Source organism: Pan troglodytes, chromosome 2 (assembly GCF_028858775.2).
Source record: "Pan troglodytes isolate AG18354 chromosome 2, NHGRI_mPanTro3-v2.0_pri, whole genome shotgun sequence".
Lineage (NCBI taxonomy): Eukaryota > Metazoa > Chordata > Mammalia > Primates > Hominidae > Pan > Pan troglodytes.
In genome coordinates this window covers 116,523,503-116,544,200 of record NC_086015.1, presented here as the reverse complement: position 1 = coordinate 116,544,200, position 20,698 = coordinate 116,523,503, and the positions used below count along the sequence as shown (strand labels likewise).

At 42.7% G+C, this 20,698-nt stretch overlaps 1 protein-coding gene across 13 annotated transcripts in view; it reads right to left on the bottom strand.

The window, feature by feature from the left end:
* The window catches only part of BOC (BOC cell adhesion associated, oncogene regulated), a 75,355-nt gene extending 71,442 nt beyond the window's left edge, over nucleotides 1-3,913 (bottom strand). For 6 of the 13 annotated variants that reach the window (XM_063807003.1, XM_054680902.2, XM_063807006.1 and 3 more), the window contains exon 1: nucleotides 3,824-3,913. Coding sequence is in view for 1 of the 13 variants with exons in the window: in XM_016941664.4 (XP_016797153.1) it covers nucleotides 3,319-3,503 (185 nt within the window). In the remaining 12 variants the exon portion in view is untranslated. Of the gene's footprint in view, nucleotides 1-3,318; nucleotides 3,725-3,823 lie in introns of those variants that run through there. The other 7 variants (XM_016941656.4, XM_016941665.4, XM_016941666.3 and 4 more) reach the window with 3 other exon arrangements.
* Nucleotides 3,914-20,698: the final 16,785 nt, after the last annotated feature.

The window sequence follows — 20,698 nt, the reverse complement described above, 5'->3', positions numbered from 1 at the left end:
TTGGGGTGATAATACAGAGGGCAAGGAACGAACTCAGCAAAAACCAAGGGTCAGCTGCTAGATTGGAGAAAGTGGCTCCTACTGAAGTAATACTATCATGAGGTAGGACAGAGCTACACAGCAGAGCTTTAAGAAATTAGGGTTTTAAACCTAGGTTGTTTTAAAGCTGGGTGGTGACTTGATTATAGGACTCATGGAGAATGGGTGGGATGGTCATAGGTTGGCACTGGGGGCCCAGCCACGTGCCAGCAACAATTGTCAAGGGCATCAACAAGTCTGGTGGTGGCAGGAATGAAAAAGATGGTGGAGTAATAAAAGGAAGGGCAGGAAAGAGCAGGCAAACTTGGGGAAGGTGTCTAACTGGGTGGCAGTAGAGATGTAGGAATAGATTAGTTCAGTGGTTTGAGTCAGTGTGAATGGAGTTCACAGGCAGAGCTTAGATTCCAACCCCAGTTTCCTAACCCTCCTAAAGGCAGTGCCATTTGAGATGGATCCTCTAAACCTTCCTTCCTGCATTCCACCTCCTCTTCTCTATCCGTTACCAACCCTGAGGGCTCCAAAGAAGCAAAACCTTCCTTAGGCAAGCTTTTCATAAACACGGGTTTATAGATTAAAAACAAACACCCTCTCCCATCCCACCCCCTAACCCCAAATATTTGAGTCAACCTCATAAATTATGAAAATGTTACATGTTAAGGCTCCATGTGGGAGCACACTTAGGATTTGGGTCTTTCCAACCAACAGCAAAGTAGTTGGCTACATCTGTTCTCTGAGTCTTTAGTCAAAAATGTAGAGACACTTCAGGGCTGTCTGATGACAAAAGTTCATACTCTTATCACAACTATGTAAAAAGTATTCATGCACATGATGAGCAACACAAGTCCATAGGATTGTGGATAATTTTAAAAACATTTTCTTAATTAGAAGTAGATGCTTGTGCAATAAATAAAAACTGAGGAGGAACCATCGTTTGACTAATAAAGCTTACTTTCCTGGGACAAGGAAGCTTTCAGCCTGGTGCCTGATGCACTAAAAATGTTTGCTGAATTGAAGTATGGAGATGACAAGAAGTTACATATGTTAAAGTAAATAGATTTTTCTAAATGGAACATATTATTTTCTTTCCTCTCCCTCTCAAATTTCAATTCTTTTCTCCTGTCCCATATTTTCCCAGATAGCAAGAGGGCTTAGAGTTTGGAGGAAAGAAAGCAACTTCCAAATATATAACATCTTTTGGTGCCAAGTTAACATTTTCTTATTCAGAGGCCACAAGGTATTGGATAACAATTATTTGGTGCACCTGAGTTTTCTGTTGTAGTTTGAAAGACACAGAGATAAACCCTAATTCATTAACCACATCAGTGGCTTTGCCGAAATTTGAACCCAGACCCCCTAGGGGACACGGAACACTATGACACATCAGGCTCACTTCTTGCTCTCCTTTTTCAAACCGTGGGGGGTCCATGTGAAAGTCAACTGAATTATTTCATGGGTAAAATCTCTTATTCATTCTTAGGGCATGGAAACCATGTTGTTGAAGACAGCCGGGATCCCAAACACTTGAAAAAGCACTTCAAAAAGGAAAATCTCTGGACCCATTTGGAGGGTGGAAAGGAACATAAATCACACAGCTTACCAAGAATTGGCTCACCAATTAACAGCTAAGCAGAGTCCTCTCTATTTTTTCCCCACACCCTCCCTCTCCAGTTGTAGTCAAAGAATCAACCATTCTGGCTTCTAGCAACCTCTTTTCCCAAGTGAAGCCAGTGGCCTATGGCGTGGCGGACAACTGCTCCCTAGCGAATGTCTCTTACAGTGAAGCATCTCTGAAGTATCTCAATAGAGGATAAAAGAGGCAGTGTCTGAGGTCTCAATCCTCAGGCTTCATAAGTGTGTAGACACCCTCCAGCCTCCTCAAGGCCCAAATTCTGAGTGACAAATCTATACAGGGGAGGACAGTGTCAGCAAAGTGGCCCAATGAGGCAACTCTTCTTTCTTTCATTTTACCTCTTTGCATAAACTCATTTGAAAAACTCATAGCAGGAAAATAATAACTCTACTGCTGTTTCTGCCCAGCCTCTGTCCCACTGACCCCAAGGTGCTTTCAGATTACCACGAGAAGCTTCTGGGTCTCAATTATGAGACCATTAAAAAGTACCAATTATAAGACCTCAGAAATGTTTCTGGGAAACCTGTTACACACCTCAGAATGGCTAACCTCTTGCCTCAGATTTACTTTAAGTTCAGAAAACAGGTCACCCAGATGTATGGGCATCCTAGCCCCCACAAGCAGCCCAAGACTGTGGTTTAATATTTTCCATGCTGCCCTTAAGAAAACGAAGATTGATTTATTGGCTGTAACCAAAGGGATGAAAAAAACCGTCACAGAGCTGGGCTGCCTGTTTAAGACCCAGTCGTGGAATAAATCAGAAATGTCTGCACACTGAAGAAGTTTTAAAATGACATTCATCCAATGGTCAATGTGTACCGAGTTCTGGACAACAAAGAACTAGGTGACAAATGTGTGCTGGGCACAGTGCATCTGCAGGTGGCACAAGGGCCTGAAATCAAAATATAATCTTCACTCAGTCCACTCAAAGAGGTAACTCTGGGTCAAAAACTTAGGCGAACCCATTTGAACTTGCAGAGAAGGGATGAGGGGAGCAGCAGAACACCCCACCACACCCAAAAAGTGCCTGTTTGGGATTGCTGGTGTGTGGTTTCGGTATTCTTAGCTCTACTGCCACATCTCTGGAGGAGCACAACTCTGTTCCAAGCAACTCTGGCACTGCCACCCCCATCCCCAAAACAAAACTCTGCCAAACAAATCCCCAAGACTCCATTAACTCCTTCAGGTCTGCCTGCCTCTCATCCCTCAGCATTCTCCCATCACCTGGAAAAGCAAATTAATACTGAACATCCTGAAAGTCAAGCAGGCCCTTCAACACCCCCATGAAAATTCTTCCTGGGTTCCCTGCCCTCCCTACAGCCCCGTCCCACTGGTTCCAGAGATTCATTTCCCACACCTTCTCACAGTTACATCAACAAAAACCCCAGGAGGACGCTGCTGGCGCGAACACGCACACAAGCGCGCGCACACACGTACACGCACACACGAACTCTCTCTCTCTCTCTCACACACACACCTCTTTCACCTTTGCCCCAGCCCCTCAGACACCTCGGGCCACTCGGCTTCAGCCTCGCCCCTCTGCGCCAACAGCTAGGGATGCTTCCCTCAAGCTGCGTCGCTCCCGGTCCGCTGAGTTCCTCATTTTAGTGTTTTTCCTTTAGAAGACGCCAACTATGAGAAACCCTCACCCTCCAAAGAGGCCGAGTGCGTGTTGAGTGACTCTACGCATTTGCCGCCACGCCTCGGGTTCCCCCCACGGCCTGGAGCATGGGGCCGGGGCGCTGGTGTCAACCTTCGGTGGAAGTTTGGGAGGCTGGCCGGATCCTTCTTCCACCCGAGAAGCTTCCGGGAACCGCGGAGGCGAAACCACCATCGCCCGGCCAGACCGCTGCGGCAGGGAACGAGATGCGGCGCCCCTGGGCCCCGTAGCGGCTGCAGCTCCCGGGACCCCCGCTGCCCGCCTAGCCCCAACTTCTCCGCCCGGCGCCCGGCGCGCCCAGCCTCGGCCGCAGCTCCCAGCCCCGGGCGCCCGGCCGAGCGCTGGGACCCGGCTCCCGCCGCCGGCACGTCCCCCGGCAGCCACTCGCTGGCGCTACCTCGGCCTGCGGCCGCCTCCCGCCCCCTCCTCTTCCCGAACCAACAATAAACACAACTTTTTATGAAACGAAAACAAACTTCAGCGACGTGACTCACCTCTGCTGCAGCCGGCGCCTGGGAAGGGCGAGCCGGGGCCCGGGGGCCAGCGTGGTGGGCGCGAGGGAGCCACACAGCGCAGCGCCGCACGGACACACAACACGCTCGGTGACACCGGGGACACACAACACGGGCGAGCGGCCGCGGCTGGAGCAACAAAGGAGCCGAGGACCGAGAAGTTGCGGGCCGGAGAGGGAGGGCGGGTGCGGGCGCGTTGTGGCTGTGGCGGGCGTGAGGGTGTGCGCGCCGTGTGTGCGCGTGTGTCTCTTCTGTGTGTATTTGTGTGTGCGCGTGTGTCTCTTCTGTGTGTATTTGTGTGTGCGTGTGTGTGTCTCTGTGTGTGTCTGTGCGCGCGCGGCGGCTGACACCGGCGGGCCGGGGCTCAGGGTCCCCGCGGCAGAAAGCGGCGGCCGCGGGGGCGGCAGCAGGAGGACAACGCAGGGGACGCCGCGCCCAGCGCACCCGGTCCCTCCATATGGAAGAAGCTTTTTGGATGACTGAACTCGCAAACAATTCCTTCTTTTGCTTCTCCTGCCTAGGAGCCTCCCATTACCGTGCGAGGAGGAGGAGGGAGTGGAGGAGGCTGGGAGGAGGGGGAGGAGCAAAATGGAGCAGAGAAAAAGTCTTGGAAAGGAAGCTGGAAAAAAAAGTCCCCCAAACTCTAGGGCAGTTTTCCCGTTAACACCCAGTTTTTGCTGTGCCTCAGAGCCGCGCTCTCCTCCAGCTTCTTTTGCTTTCCCATACCAAAAGCACCATCTTCTCCCTTTTCCCCGAACCCAGGGGGGCTCCCCTGAAGCCTTCACTTTCTCTTTAGCTTCACCTCGCACCCTTGCTCTTCCATGTACAATTCTTCCCTCCTTTCGCCTAGTCTCTTCCAAGACTTTCCTGACACCCACCTCTCAATGGTCTTCTTCTTCTGCAAGACAAACTGTTGGATAAATCATTAAAAGCAAACTCATCAGAAAATGGGACAGCGGCGGTGGAGAAAATGATAAGGAAACCAATCTCAGGGAAGCCTTAACGCAGCCTCCCCCGACCCCCTCGGTCGGTTGGGGAGGGTTTGCCGCGTCGTCCATTGACAGCGCCCTGACCTCCATTCATCATCCCAGGATGGAGCAGGGAGGAATGGGGAGGGAGAGCTGGGGCTGGGTCTGGGGGCATGGGTTGGGGGTGCTAGTGGCCACGGAAAAGTTAGTTACCTATGCGTGTGTATGTGTACGCGCACGCGCGCGTGTGTGTTGGTCAGAAAACTTTCAGAGCTGTGGTTCTCAAACTTGAGCTGTAGCAGGACTCCCTGGAAGGCTTGCTAAATCCCTTTGCTGGGCCCCACCTCCAGAGTTTCTGATTCAGTAGGTGGACCTGGGAATTTGCATTTCAAATAGGTTCCCAGGTGATGCCGATGCTGCTGGTCAGGGGCCACGTTTTAAAAACTACCTTTCCAGGGCAGTGAGAAGGCAAATGTTGAGTTGGTGGCAAATTGGATTCCCTTCTTATTTTTTAGGAATGAAGCACAGGTTGTGAGCGGTCATCCATTCCGTATCTTCATTGCAGCTGAGAAAACTAAGACCCAGCAGGGCTAAGCCATTTGTTTAAAGTGAACTGGGAGTTTGTGCCAAGCTGGTGAGGAAGCTGTCCTGGAAATAAGACAGCCAGGCTAGTAGTAGGGTGAATGGGGGTGCTGCCTTCCCTGTGTGGCAGGACAGCTTCACTCGGAGTCAGGAAGCCACTGTGACTTTGAAAAGTCACTTAACCTTTCTGGGCCTCTGGGGGTTTTGTGTGTGTGTGTGTGTGTGTGTGTGTGTGTGTGTGTGTGTGTGTGTGTTTGTTTTTTGACAGAGTCTCACTCTGTCGCCCAGGCTAGAGTGTAGTGGTGCAATCTCGGCTCACTGCAAAGTCTGCCTCCGGAATTCAAGAGATTCTCGTGTCAGCCTCCCAAGCAGCTGGGATTACAAGCACCTGCCACCATGCGCGGCTAATTTTTGTATTTTTAGTAGAGACGGAGTTTCACCATTGTTGTCCAGGCTGGTCTTGAACACCTAGCCTCAAGTGATCTGCCCACCTTGGCCTCCCAAAGTGCTAAAATTACAGGCGTGAGCCACCTCACCGGCCCTGTTTTGTTTTTTATTAACTTGTTTCTTGTCAGTAAACATACATACTTTACACTGAGTATAGGACTCTAATTGAATCTGAACCAAAAGACCTTTACAAAGGAAACATAAATGTATTTTATTCCATATTTTGCACTATTTTTTCTCAGGTATTTAGTCATTCAGGCAGAAGCCAATTTCCTTTTTGATTTATCAAGTACTTTCAGCTCTGTGCCTGGATTCTTAGGCATGTTCCTCTGGCAAAATGGATCTGGGGGATGATCCATTTTCAGCAAGAAGGTGAAAAGGACTCTGAACTCTCTCTGTGAATTATCCACCTACATTTCCTTTTCCTACTTAATCATCCTAATTTTCCTTCCCTTTTAATCTCTAACAATCTCCCCCAACATTCTCAAAGACCTATTTTTCTTTCCAGTCATTGACTATATTAGCTTCCACTTTCTTTTGTCCTTCCGAGGCACAATTCGGGACTACAAGGCCTGGGGTCCACCCTGGGTACAGAACTTTTAATTCCCCCAAGGGAATGAGTCAACCAGCTTCCTCTGCGGTGATAACACTCCTTCTCCCCAGGGACCCAAGCAGCATATCCAGCCTTCTGTTTTTCAAAGATGATTCCAAGTACCACTCAATGAGAACGTGATGCATGAAGGTCTCAGATTCATTCTTTTATATTCCTGTATATACTATTCGTTGCTTGACATCTCAAAGATATCTTCTACCCCTTCTGTCATCTTTCTCCCAGGACTCTCCATTCTCTTACTCTGGTCTTTGGGTCCACACAGCCCTAGGCTCTGAGTTAAAGCATCAGAACACAACAGAACACAAAGAATGTAACAGTCCCTACCAGCACCATTTAGTCAGGAGAATGACACACTGCCTTGTTCCTTCATGCATGCAGGCTGCTCACCTTTCTTTCTTTCTTTTTTTTTTAAGATGGAGTCTGGCTCTCTCACCCAGGCTGGAGTGCGGTGGCATGATCTCAGCTCACTGCAACCTCCACCTCCCCGATTCAAGCAATTCTCCCTGCCTCAGCCTCCCGTGTAGCTGGGATTACAGGTGCCTGCCACCACGCCAGCCTAATTTTTTTTTTTTTTTTTAAGTAGAGACGGGGTTTCACCATGTTGGACAGGCTGGTCTCGAACTCCTGACCTCAGGTGATCAGCCCGCCTCAGCCTCCCAAAGTGCTGGGGTTGCAGGCATGAGCCACTGCTCCCGGCCTGCTGCTCACCTTTCTTATAGTTTAGGCAGAATGCAGATCACAGCTTAATAAAGAGGACTTAATTCTGCTGGCGGCATCAAGCACACTGTTGGTACGTCAGATATGTTTATTGTTTTTATTGCTCTTTGTATTAATGTGATTGTGTTTATTACTACTAGTCCTGTAAGAACAACGTATCTGAATTTTCTCCCCACTCCATTTTGCCTGGAGGGTATTTCTTGCCTAATTCCCTCCTCCCCTTTCAATTAGTTTCTCTATCTTAACCCACCCCAACCCATTCCAGCATCTCTAGCCATTTCAAAACAGTTAGGTGGAGTCTGGATTTTGTAAGATGCTTTTTGCTACTGTCCATTCTGTTGATGGTGATTTACCTCTAGCACCTTGCTTTCTTGGAAATGTTATGGGCCTCCACCAAGAAGGAAGCATTTGGTATGGAAGTGATCATCACATTAATTTAAGTGCTTGGTCGGGGGAGGGAGTGGGGAGGTGAGTAGGGATTGTAGGTCTATATAAGTCACTATGTTGCTAGGCTGTGCAGAATAAACTGGAAGGAATTCAGTGAATGACATGAAAAGACGTGGTTTCCTCTCAGTGTGCTGTAGATACTCTACCTGTATCATATAAACAGGGATCTCCTTGACTGTGAAAGATATCTGGAGAGGATTATGCTGAGAAAATTATTAAGATGTAGACAAGAAAGAAGGACTTGATGATGTTTTCCTCTGTTTTAATATAAATCTGCTTTCCTGATTATAAAATATGTGCACTGACAAAAATTTAGAAAATATAGAAAAACACATAAAAGAAGAAAATCAACTTAAAGTTACTAACCAGGGATAACATTGTTATTAACATAGTGGAGTGTTTTTTCTAGTCATTTTTCTTTCTTGTTTTTGTTTCTCATCAATACAAATAAACACGTTATCGACACTGAGTATATGATTCTGATTGAATCAGAATTGGAAGACATTTAGAGGGAAACATAATTGGGGTGAGTTTATTCAATATTTTATACAATTTTTAATGCATCTGGTAATTCAGGCAGGAGCCAGCTTCTTCACTGATTTATCTGGTACTTTCATATTTTACAAATTTGGGTTCATTGTACATACAGGTTGTTATCATGCTTTTAAATTTAACATTTTAATGATTATTTTCCCCATATGTAATCTTCAAAATTTGACTTAACTGCTGTGTACTATCCCATCAAAGAGAGAGATTGTTATGTATTCAACCATTCTTCTATTGTTACATATTTAGATTGTTTCCATTTTTATTATCATCCTGTATTGCAGTTGACTAAACATATAGCTATAAATCTTTTTGTTCTGATTATTTCCTAAGGGTAAATTCATGTAAGTAGGAGTTTGGGATCAATGGATAGGATATAACATTTTAAATGCTTTTAGTTGGTATTACAAAATTGTCCTCCAGTGGTTCCAATGTACATTTCCATCTCTCAGATTATTTTAATTAAAAGCAACAATGAGATCATCAAACACAAGGTCCCAAGTGAAGACTTGATTGAATTATCTAGTTTGAATGATTACACTGAACAATAAAGAAAACAACTGCCAAATATTCACTTTAGTGGAAACAACACTCCAATGGGAAGAGCTGGACACTAATTGCTTACCCTATGAACTGGATCATATTTATGATTTTATTTAACCTTTTCAACAAGCCTCTGAGAAAGAAGCTAATGTTGATTGAGCACCTTCCTCTCCCAGCCTCTCTCCTGGATTCTGTGTGTACCTTCCATCTTGAATCCCCATAACGACCTTGTGCTGTATAGGTGCAATTATCTCCGTTTTATAGATAAGGAAAATTAAATAACATGCCTGAGATCCCCAACAACTAAATGGTGGCACGAATTCCAAACCCAAGATTTTCCAGTGAAACACACTACTTCACAACTATTTCATGAATTGCAGGCTACTTCTTGGAGTAAAAAAAACTGTTTAGAAAATGCCCAAATTTTGTCTAGCCATTAAGAAGTATTTTATGGGCTTTCCAAGGAGTGCTTTTCTTTTTTCGAAAGAGACATTCAAGTGCATTCCAAGAACTCAGGTAACTTACTAATTGTAACTAATGTAAGAGTCTAAGGATATTATAATACAGGAAGAGAATGGAGTTCTGATGTATGGGTTAAGATTAAAAATGAGATACTAGCCAGGTGCGGTGACTCACGCCTGTAACCCCAGCACTTTGGGAGGCTGAGGGGGGCGGATCACGAGGTCAGGAGTTTGAGACCAGCCTGACCAACATGGTGAAACCCCATCTCTACTAAAAATGCAAAAATTAGCCAGGCATGGTAGTGCATGCCTATAATCCCAGCTACTCAGGAGGCTGAGGCTGAAGAGTCGCTTGAACCCCGGAGGCGGGAGGTTGCAGTGGGTTGAGATCGTGCCACTGCACTCCAGCCTGGGTGATACAGCGAGACTCCGTCTCAAAAATAAAACAAAACAAAAAAACGAGATACCAAAATTCACAGTTTTAACAATAATTAGTAAATTGGCTTTTGTACACATAACAATTCTCAAAAGCTTATATTTGGATAAAGACATTTTATCTTGATAAATGATACTGGAAATGAGATATTCATGAACCCAACTTTCTGCTTTAAAATTCAAGCTGTTGAGTGTATAAAGTGTCTATTTATTAAGGCAATATCTCAGTACAATTTCAAGATGCATAACATAATCCATTAATTTATAATTAGGAAAATTAGCCCTCATTTGCTCTTGACTGGACCATTAACTAGTTATCCGAGTTGGCTTACCTTTCTATGCTGGGTATTGCAAGGGCTGCTGGAGAAGAAATATGCCCAGTTGCTCTAAAATATTTGTTGACTGAAGGAAGAATGATGAATGAAAGTATAAGATTGACCTATGCAACAATTAGTAGAAACAATGCAAGACAGCATATAATTAAACCCTAAATTGCATGGTTCAGGCAGAACTACAGGTGAGCCTGGTATGATGCCATCTATTCCTTATACAAGTTGAACTGGCTGGGACTGACTTCTCTAGCCCCAGGCTGTCAACTCAGGCATTCCTACTGGCTATATGTTCCGTTGACTTTTAGGAATTAATCACCAGATCCCCACAAGGCTCCCTATGGACAAGTGTACCCTAGGGGGAGAATGATATTTTATTTATTTATTTAGAGACAGGGTCTCACTCTGTCTTCCAGGCTGGAGTGCAGTGGTGTGATCTTGGCTGACTGCAACCTCTGCCTCAGCCACCTGAGTAGCTGGGATTACAGGCGCACACCACCACGCCCAGTTGATTTTTGTTTTTTTTTGACAGTGTCTCACTCTGTCACCCAGGCTGGAGTGCAGTTGTGTGATCTCGGCTCACTGCAAGCTCCGCCTCCCGGTTCACGCCATTCTCCTGCCTCAGCCTCTCGAGTAGCTGGGACTACAGGTGCCTGCTACCAGGCCGGCTAATTTTTTGTATTTTTAGTAGAGACAGTGTTTCTCCAAGTTGGCCTGGCTGGTCTCGAACTCCTGGGCTCAACTGGTCCACCTGCCTCTTCCTCCGAAAGTGCTAGGACTACAGGCATGAGCCATTGTGCTTGGCCGAGGATGAGATTTTTAAAAAAAGAATATTGTGGCATCAAGACAAACCTGGGTTTGAATCCAGTCTTAAATAAGCTGCATGAGCTTAGACAAATTAATTACATCCCTAAACCCTAGTTTCTGTGAATATTGGAAATAATATATATGTACTATTTCTCTCTCTATATATATATGTGTGTGTGTATATATATACACACACACATATATATACATACACATATATACACATATATGTATACACATATATATACACATATATATGTATACACACATATATATATACATACACATATATATATGTGTATATATGTATATATAAACCCTTGGTAGGCACTCAATAAACGGAGGGAAAATTAGTAAAAGTTTGAGTGAGAGGTGAAGCTGGGTTAGAGAAATGAAAAATAGAATAGTCCAAGGCCACTTCTGTGTGCTTGATTTTGCGAAGCCCTAGACAAATAGAATCTATTGACACTGAATTCCACGTGAGACCACTTTTCCAAGATATCAGATTCTCTAAAGCAAGCACAGCCCCCTTTCGTCCTCCACGACACCCCCACCTTCCTCATCTCCCGCCATCTGTTCTTCCCCCATCCCTTCACTTGTTAGGCTGAGACAGTTGGATTCTGGTGCTGCCCAGACTCCAGCTGTTTGACATTGTGCAGTGACGGCAGCAAAGAGGGCAGGGGCGCAAGATTCCAGATGAAAGCAAAAACTCAAAGAGAACTGGATCTCAGAGCTTTGATACCAAACTCAGTGGGTAACAGCCTCCGTTAAATTTGTTCAGTCAGCCATTTAAGGGGGAAGAAGTTTCTCACACAACTTGTAAGGGTTTTTAGCAATGAGATGCTTCCATGGAGGGGAATCCATATTCTGGGGACTGAGCGGGGCAGAATCTAATGCCAAAGCTGCCACTGCAAGCTTTGAGGCAGGTATAATGCCATCTTGTTTTGTTCTACATGTGTTATTTTCTTTCTCCTTCATAAGATACCTGCGATTCTCTGAGACTTTTGGCCACAGCATCAGGAAACCTAACTATGCCTGACCCTACTCCACCCTACCCCACTTCTTCAAGTCCTCCACTCACAGGTAGAATTTAACAGGGAGGCCCAAGCTGCTCTGCAGTTCTGGTCATGGAGGGAAGGTTGACCGGCCTCCCTGGACAGTGGTTGGAAGGTCTCTGTGGACCTGCAGGCAGAGCCATGAGGAAGGGAGAGGAGTTGACAAGAATATAGATTCTGGGGCTGGTGGTGTTGTAGAAGCCTCCCTGCCACCTCTCTCATTGAGAATCAGAAACCAGCTGTATATTCTTTGCCTTTTATTTGTTGAATTCATCAACTAGAAAATGGAATTGTTAGAGGCTTGGTGGTCCCAATACCTTGCATGTGAAACTGTGCCTGAGATAAGGAACGACTAAGAAAGTTAATCTCACAGTTCACTGATTCCTAATTATTTAAAAAGCAATATCTATAGGCCTTGTCCTTGTTTATCCAGGAGAGATGAAGATGGGATCATTCATGTCCTTGCCTTTCTTTGATGGCTCCCCACTTCCTTTGATATAAGGCACAAGTGCTCCCTGCTCCATGGTCTGGTCCAGCTCAACTCCCCAGGCTGGCTCCTCAGGGCCCCACTACACTGTATCTTGTGCTCCAGCATCTCCTTGCCCTTCCTCAAAGCACCACAATTTATCATGCTTTCCAGCCTGCCCACTTTATTTCCTTCTAACTTATTTCCTTTCTCCTCTTTTCCACTCATCAAACTCCTACTTACCCTTTAAGAATTTTCTCTAACATCATCTCTTCTAGGAAGACTTACTCAAACCTTCCCTTCCTAACTCTGATTGCCCTCCAATGAAACCCTTTTTTGCCTTTGCCTGGCATCTACCATGAGCATTGTAATTATAATTGTGGATCTGTCTGTCTTCTTGCTGGAATATCCTAAACTACAAAGGCAATCTGTTTCATCTTTGTATTCTCAGGTTTGGCATGATACCTGGCACATGGTGGATGCCCAATATATAAATATATCAAGTGGATGAAGAATTAACAAAATCAAGTATCCCTATTGTAGCACGGATATATATTATAGCCTAATGGATCTACATGGTCTGTAATGTTGAAGGAATACCAATAACTAATACGGGGCCTGGGGTGGAACCACAGGTTTACAACTAAATACCAGGCCCTTGCCTAAAGCAGGTGAAGCCTGGTTTGTCTTAGCTATAAAGCTGTCTGTATACAGTATTTTGCATTTAGATGCTAATGGTATGTTTGAAATGATAGCGTATGACTGACTTTGTTTTTTAGTTTTTATTTGAGATAATTATAGAGTCACGAGTTGTAAGAAACAATACAGAGAGATTCTCTATGCCTTTCATCCAGTTCCCCCGACAATAGCACAATAGCTAACCTAACTATAGTACAATATCTTAAACAAATGACATTGATAAACTCATCAGCCATATTCATATTTTGCCAGTTTTACATGCACACCTATTTGTAAGTGGTTTTATGTTTTCAAACTAATTTGTGGACCTAAAGCAGTCTATGGATTCAATACAACCTCTTTCAAAATCCCAATGGCATTTTTTTTTTTTACAGAAATAGAACCATCTTAAAAGTCATATGAAATCTCGAGAAACCCTGACTAGCCAAAAGAATCTTGAAAAAGAACAAAGTCAGAAGGCTCACATTCCCGGCCTTCAAAACACATTACAAAGCAATAGCAGTTAAGGCGATGCTGTACTATCATAAAGATACATATATAGACCAATGCAGTCGAATACATAGCCTAGAAACAAACCACCTTATATGTGGCTGAATGATTTTCAACAAGGGTGCCAAGACTACACTATGGGGAGAGGACAGTCTCTTCATCAAATGGTGATGGGAAAATTGGATGTCCACATGTAAAAGAATGAAGTTGGACACTTACCTTACACCATTACAAAAAATTAGCTCAAAGTTATTAAAGACCTGAAACTAAGACCTAAAACTATTAAGCTCCTAGAAGAAAACATAGAAGAAAAGCTACAGGACATTAGATTTAGCAACAATTTCTTGATTATGACATTGAGAAGATAAGGAATAAAATTTAAAAATAGGTAAAGGGGACTACATCAAATTTAAAAACTTCTGCACAACAAAGGAAACAATCGACAGAATGAAAAGCAGCCTACAGATTGGTAGAAAATAATTGCAAGTCATATATCTGATAAGGGATTAATATCCAGAATATCTGAGAAACTTTAACTCAACAACAAAAAACCAAATAACCTGATTTAAAAGTGGACAAAAGATTTGAGTAGGCATTTACCCAAAGAAGATATGTAAACAGTCAATAAGCATATGAAAAGATGGTCAACATCACTAATAATTAGGGAAATGCAAATCAAAGCCACAATGCAATATTACAAGTTGGCAACTCTCAAAAAAAAAAAAAAAAAAAAAAAAAGAACCCAAATTAAGTGTTGATGAGGATGTAGAGAAATTGGAACCCTTGCACACTGTTGATGGGAATTCAAAGTGGTGCAGCCATTAAGGAAAACAGTATGGAGGTTCCTCAAAATATTAAAAATAGAACTACTGTATGATCCAGCAATCCCATTTCTGGGTATATATCCAAAAGAATTGAAATCAGGATCTTGAAAAAGAATTAAAATCAGGATCTTGACTAGATAGCTGTACTCCCATGTTCACTGTAGCACTAACTGCAGCACTATTCACAATAACCAAGAGGTAGAAGCAACCCAGATGTCCATAGACAGATGAGTGGATAAAGAAGATGTGATATAACCATGCAAAAATGGAATATTATGCAGCCTTAAAAAAGAAGGAAATCCTTTCACATGCTACAACATGGGTTAATCGGAAGGACATTATGCTGACAAAATGAACCAGTCACAAAAGGACAAATACTATATGGTCCCACTCATATGAAGCATCTAAAGTAGTCAGAATCAAAGAGACAGAAAGTAGAAAGGTGGTTATCAAGGACTGGGGATAGGGTATAGGGAGAAGTAGTTTTTAGGGGGATTAGGGTTTCAGTGTTGCAAGATAAAAATGTTCTAGAGATCTATTGCATAATAATGTGAATATATTTAACACACTGAACCATACACTTAAAAATGGTTAAGTTGACAAATTTAATGATACATTTTTTACTGCAATAAAAAAATGATTTGTAACTTATTGTATAGGTGCAGACCATCCCCAGAATGGCCACAGTTGATAAGAATCTGGACCATGCTCACTTGACCCCATAAAAGAAGGACTTGAGTCTCTCCCAGAAAGCTTACAGCAATAGAATTCATCCCTGACCTGGTCTCTGCTTTACACCCTCTTTGACCTCACTGTAGAATGTCTTATTCCTCTTTTGATGGGACAAGAAAGGATCTCATTTCCTGAAAGATACATATGAGTTAGAATAATTCCATCCACCCTTTTTTTTGTCATCAGCCAACACCAAGAGTTGCTTACATGATTCACAGGGTGTAAAATAAAAATGCAGGGTCCCAGAAGGAGTAGAGAAGTCAATCTCCATTTCTCATAACCCACAGAGGAGAGGTGACCCCCAAGGGATTGTAACCTCCAGACTGAGACATGCTAAGGGGTGGGCTAGAGGTCCCTGCCAAGTCACTGGCTGAACATGCCTGAGAGCTGACAGCTTAGGGTGGGAGCAGCCACTGCCTTGCCCTTTCTTTGAGGAGAATGGGGTACATGCCTTACCCTGAACCTCCTCATGGTTACACCCGGGACCCTGCCAGTGGCAGAGGGTGACTGAGGTCATGGAGTGGGGGTGGGAAGGGAGAGATCAGAGGAGGCTAGGGCACCAGGGGGCAAGGGAGTAAGAGGTTGAGAACCTGTCCCAGGGAGGAGAGAGGCAGGGGCAGGCAGGGGCAGGCAGGACCACACATGAGCTGAGGCTCCAAACCTCCAGTGAATGCTCTATTATCTCATAGAATTTCACTTTCAAAATATAAATTCAAAGATAAGTTCATTAAAAATTTCACAATGGTATCCCCAGAAATTAAAATTGAGTGCAGGACCCTTCTGAGTGCAAGGCTCTGTGCAACTGCATTGGCTGCACAACTCATGACCCTGCTGGACACACCAAACTCAAACCTATCTGAAATTGTAATCCTCTACACTCCTTGGGACTGGGATCCTCTCCTTTCTTCTCCAGTGTGGCCTAGGAATGATGGGAATGAATAGTGAAACTTTCTTATATTTGACCCCTCCTCAATGAATTTGTGTAATATTAGCAAAGCCCTACTTATTTAGAAGAAAAACAATGTGCTTATCTCACCATGTCTGATATTTAAAAACAAAATAGTCTTAAATCAAACAGCCTTAGTAACAACAGGATTATCTAGCTGTCTGAGAGAGAAACTTGGGAATCATTCTTGACACCTTCTTTCTCTTCATTCTTCACAGGGAATTGTCATCACTACCTCCTATAGTGCCACATCCTAGATCTCTCCAGAATCCATTACCTGAGCTCCGTCTCTTCTGCAATTGTCCTAGTCCAGACCTTCATCATTTCTTACATGGAATATTACAAAAGCCTCCTGATTAATCTCCCTGCCTCCCCTCTGCCTCCCTCACTGGTCCATTTGCACATTCCTAATGGAGACATCTTTAGAAATGGCAACTTTGATCATGTCATATACTTACCCCCTAAAATTATTCATTGATATCATTGACCACTTTTAGAATGAAATCAAACTCCTTAGCAAAGTACACTAACCCTTTCATACTGATCTCTGGTAAGTACTGCCCCAATGTGGTCTCCAACCATTTCCCTACCTGACTCCATTCCTTTCCTCACTGTACAGAACTTCTTAGGAATGTTCCAGGATATTTAGTCTGTAGGCCTTTGTGTATGTGGGGCTCTTACTTAGCTAGTTAGTTCCTCTGACTTCTTTGCCCACTGGACCTTCCCAGCATGAGGGATGACTATTACCCGAGGACCCCTATCACTTGGTGTTTACCCTTATCAAAGCACTCTCTGCACTGATCTATAATTATTTCAGGCTATCACGTTTCTCAGTTGGGGGGATGCCATTTCCATGTGGTGTATCTTCAATTTTCCTGACCTGCTGTGAAACCCATGGAGAAGGCCTGGGTCTTAATAATCATTGTAATTCTAATGCCTTGAAAAACTTCTGGAATATGGTAGGCAATAGGTAGATGTTTGCTGCAGAAAAGAGAGAGAAAGGGAGGAAGAACCGACCAGCTGCCACCTGTAACACTTCTTTTTTTCCTAGCCCTTGAGATTTCACACATCCTCCCTCACCAGTTAGTTGATGTCTTAAGAGTCGATATAGATTGGCGGCACAGCCAATGTAATTGATTATGCAGACACAGTTGCTTAGGTGATAGAAAGTAATGATTTGACCAAATTTGAGTGGTGGCTTTATACAGACATAGCTCAGCTCCTCCTGTTCATGTGAAACGCAGAGATGCAGAACTTTGCTTCCTCACGAATAACCAGTTCAAAAGATTACCACAGGCACTTTGAAAAATAAGTGGAAGTGGCTAAAGATTTACAAGAAAAAGTTCCAGTTTTATGGACATAGAAAAACAACTTAAAATTGTATAACATACATTTGTCAAAACCCATAGAACTATACTCCACCAAGAGAAAATTTTACTGTATGTAAATTTTTAATAACAATCAGAATAGGGGGAGGGGACTCAAAATGGAATTCAAACTGTAACAATTAAATCCAACTGTATTACAAATTATTAACATAACTGTAATTTAGGGAGTGGAGAAGAAAAAAAACTAATCTAAGTTACTTTGGAAAACAGTATTTTGACTGGATACTGTGAGGCTAAACAACTACTATACTCTAGTTAGTAAACTTATGTCTCACAGGAGTATTGATTAGCAATTCTGAAACTACTTTGTGTGTATACTAGAGTTGAACTAATAATTAAATACATTATCAATAATGAAAGCCAAATTTCTCACTATCCGAGAAAAAAGTTACAAATAGGGAAAGGGAAAAGGCTAGAATGAATTCTGGTGTCATATTGGAGTCAGAGATATCGGTATGAATTCACGGTTTAAAAAATATATATACAAAAAATACAGACTTATGTATGCACCTAGTACAATCCTAGTATTCATACATATATTTCCTAGTTCTGTCTACTGAGAGGAGTTAAAAACAATGACACCCCAGTAGCAGTGAGCACACCCAGCACTCAAATCTTGGTTTCTACATACTATTCTCCAGTGAAAAAAGAAATAAGGATACTTGGAAAAGTGTTTGATTCCAGGGCTGGGGCAGGAAAAATGAGCCAGGAGTATTTCGTGATGCCAAAAAAGTAAGGAAGTACTCAAAAAATGATGGGGGCAGCTATTGAAAGGGTAAAGGAGCCCAGCTGTAGCCAAAGAACAACAGTAAAATAAGTAGCAACTGTACTGGATTATAACCCATAGAACACAATAAATATTCAGGAATCCATACTGATGTAAATAAATAATTGGATAAATAAATAAAATAGAATGGCAACTCTTCCTTAAAGGAGACTTTCAAATAATAAATGTAGAAGGAGTTAGGGAAGTAGAAACTATTTATTAGAATACTACAGCAGTAATTTTTCAAGATCCATTGATTAATGCTAAAATTAGTAGTCTCAAAAGATCACCCCCAAGATATTTATTAATCACAAAGCTGAAAAAAGAATTATCTTTATGACAAAGAAACCCAAAAGATACCGCCTTAACCGCATGACCAATGTTAACATCACTAGTAATAAGACATATTAGCCAGGCTTGGTGGCATGCACCTGTAGTCGCAGCTATTTGGGAAGCTGAAGCAGGAGGACTGCTTGAGCTCAGGAGTTCAAGGTTACAGGGAGCCATGATCATGTTGTTGCACTCCAGACTGGGCAACAGAGTGAGATCCTGTCTCTGAAAACAAAAAAAGAAACAATAACAACAACAACAACAACAACAAAAAACCAAAGACATATTGACTTTAGGTGCTGTTAGTAAGATGCACTGAGAAGGGCTTATCATTTCTGTGGTATTCTTGCCTCAAAGTGGAAAACATAGCTATACTAGAATTGAGTGACATTCTGCAAAATAACTGACCAATACTCTTCAGAAGTGTCAAGGTCAAGAAAAGAAACTTCTCATAGATTGAGAAGACCAGGGAGATATGATGACTGGGATCCTGGATTGAATCCTAGAACAGAAGTATGTTAATAAAAAAGCTGGTAAAATCCAAAGAAAGTCCATAGTTTAGTTAATAGTATTGTAATGATAACAATTTCTTAGTTTTGATTACTGGATTTGGTGGTTAAAGATAATAACAATAGGGAAACTGGGTGAAGGGCATATGGGAACTCACTGTACTATATTTGCATCTTTTCTGTCTAAAATTACTTAGAATACAAAGTTGAAAAAATAAATGGGGACCATGCTGTTAAAAAGGGGAAGAAAGAAGAAGGGCAAAGGCATGTATGACATTTTCTGAGAGAGGACAAAATGCACTATAAGAACAGAGGTCAGAAAGGCTCAACGTAACAGAGAGGTGGAAAATGTAAAAAAAAAAAAAAAAAAAAAAAAAAGTACAGAAGACCCAAGCAGAAAAGTCACTATTTCTCATTTGAATTCACTCATTTAAAAACTGGAGGACCATTCAAGCAGCCATGGGCTAGTGCTGACCTGCACACATGTTAAGGCCCAACCCAGAGCTATGAACATCACATCCAGGATTTGCTCAGGATGTTTCAAAAGAAGTGAGTGCTTGGCCAGCTTGGGAGTCGCCTGGACAGTCTGGTGGCTTGTATGTCAGAGGCCTCACAGACATCCTAAATAGAGAGGTCCAGTTCCAGAGTTGCCTCTGTGAGCTTGGAAATAACCCAGAAGGGTTCGTATTTTTGGTCTGACTATTGAATGGCATCTATTATTATGGCGAAGGTGTCTATGTCACTGGATCTGCAAGGATCAAGTTGTCGGGATGTTCTTCCCTATGCAGAGCTCACATGAATTCTACCACATTTTCTTAGACATATTAAGATATGCGCATCTTACAAGGTTGAGAGACATTCTACCTCTAAGATGACTTGGAATATCTCTTATTGTCTATTAGAGCTAACTTTATATTTTACTTATAGGCAATCTTGTTTTCAGGGTTTTGAGAGATACTTTAGTTACAAAGCATTTGGACAAGCAGCCCCAACAAGTGATAATCTCACCATCATTAACTGTACAGTCAACCATCAGTGCATACATGATGCCAGTCATTCCACCCACCTCATTCGCTGTCACGGATATTTGAAATGAACAAAATGTTGATGGCACTAGCAGTAGAGCACGGCTATAGCATACTGTGAAGATGTGAGGGTGATATCTGACATATCCTCATTCCCATTAACTTCCAGAGTTCCTTTAGCAATTACGGATCTTGGGATCAGAAGACCTGAGACTGGCTTTTGCCCCACAATTTCTCACTGTGTGGCTTTAAACATGTTATGAAGCTTACAGTTTGTTTTCTCATCTGTAAAACGAGGATAATGATAACAGCTAGCTCACAAGATTATTTTGAGAATCAAAGGTGTTATTACATGAGAAAGTGTTTATTAAAGACTAAAACACATTATAAATATGAATTTTAATTTCACTGCCCCAATACAATGAAACATATGGCATTTTTAAATGTAAAAAGAAGCCCACAATGCATAAATTTTCAGAAACAAATAATTTTAGTAAAAAAAACCCCACTTTTTAAAAAATCTGAAACATATTTTCCAGCACTTGGCTGCATAGTCAGATGCTTGAAGCAGAAATTCTTTTCTATAGTGTCCTTAGCAGTGTGAGCCCAGTCTGGTTGCCAGGCCCATAAAAACAGAAAGCTGTTGATCATTAGTCTGTGTAAAACATAGCACTTGGGCATCTCACTTGGAACTTGCTTTTTAACTTGTTTCAAGAGGTGGCGCTTAGAACTG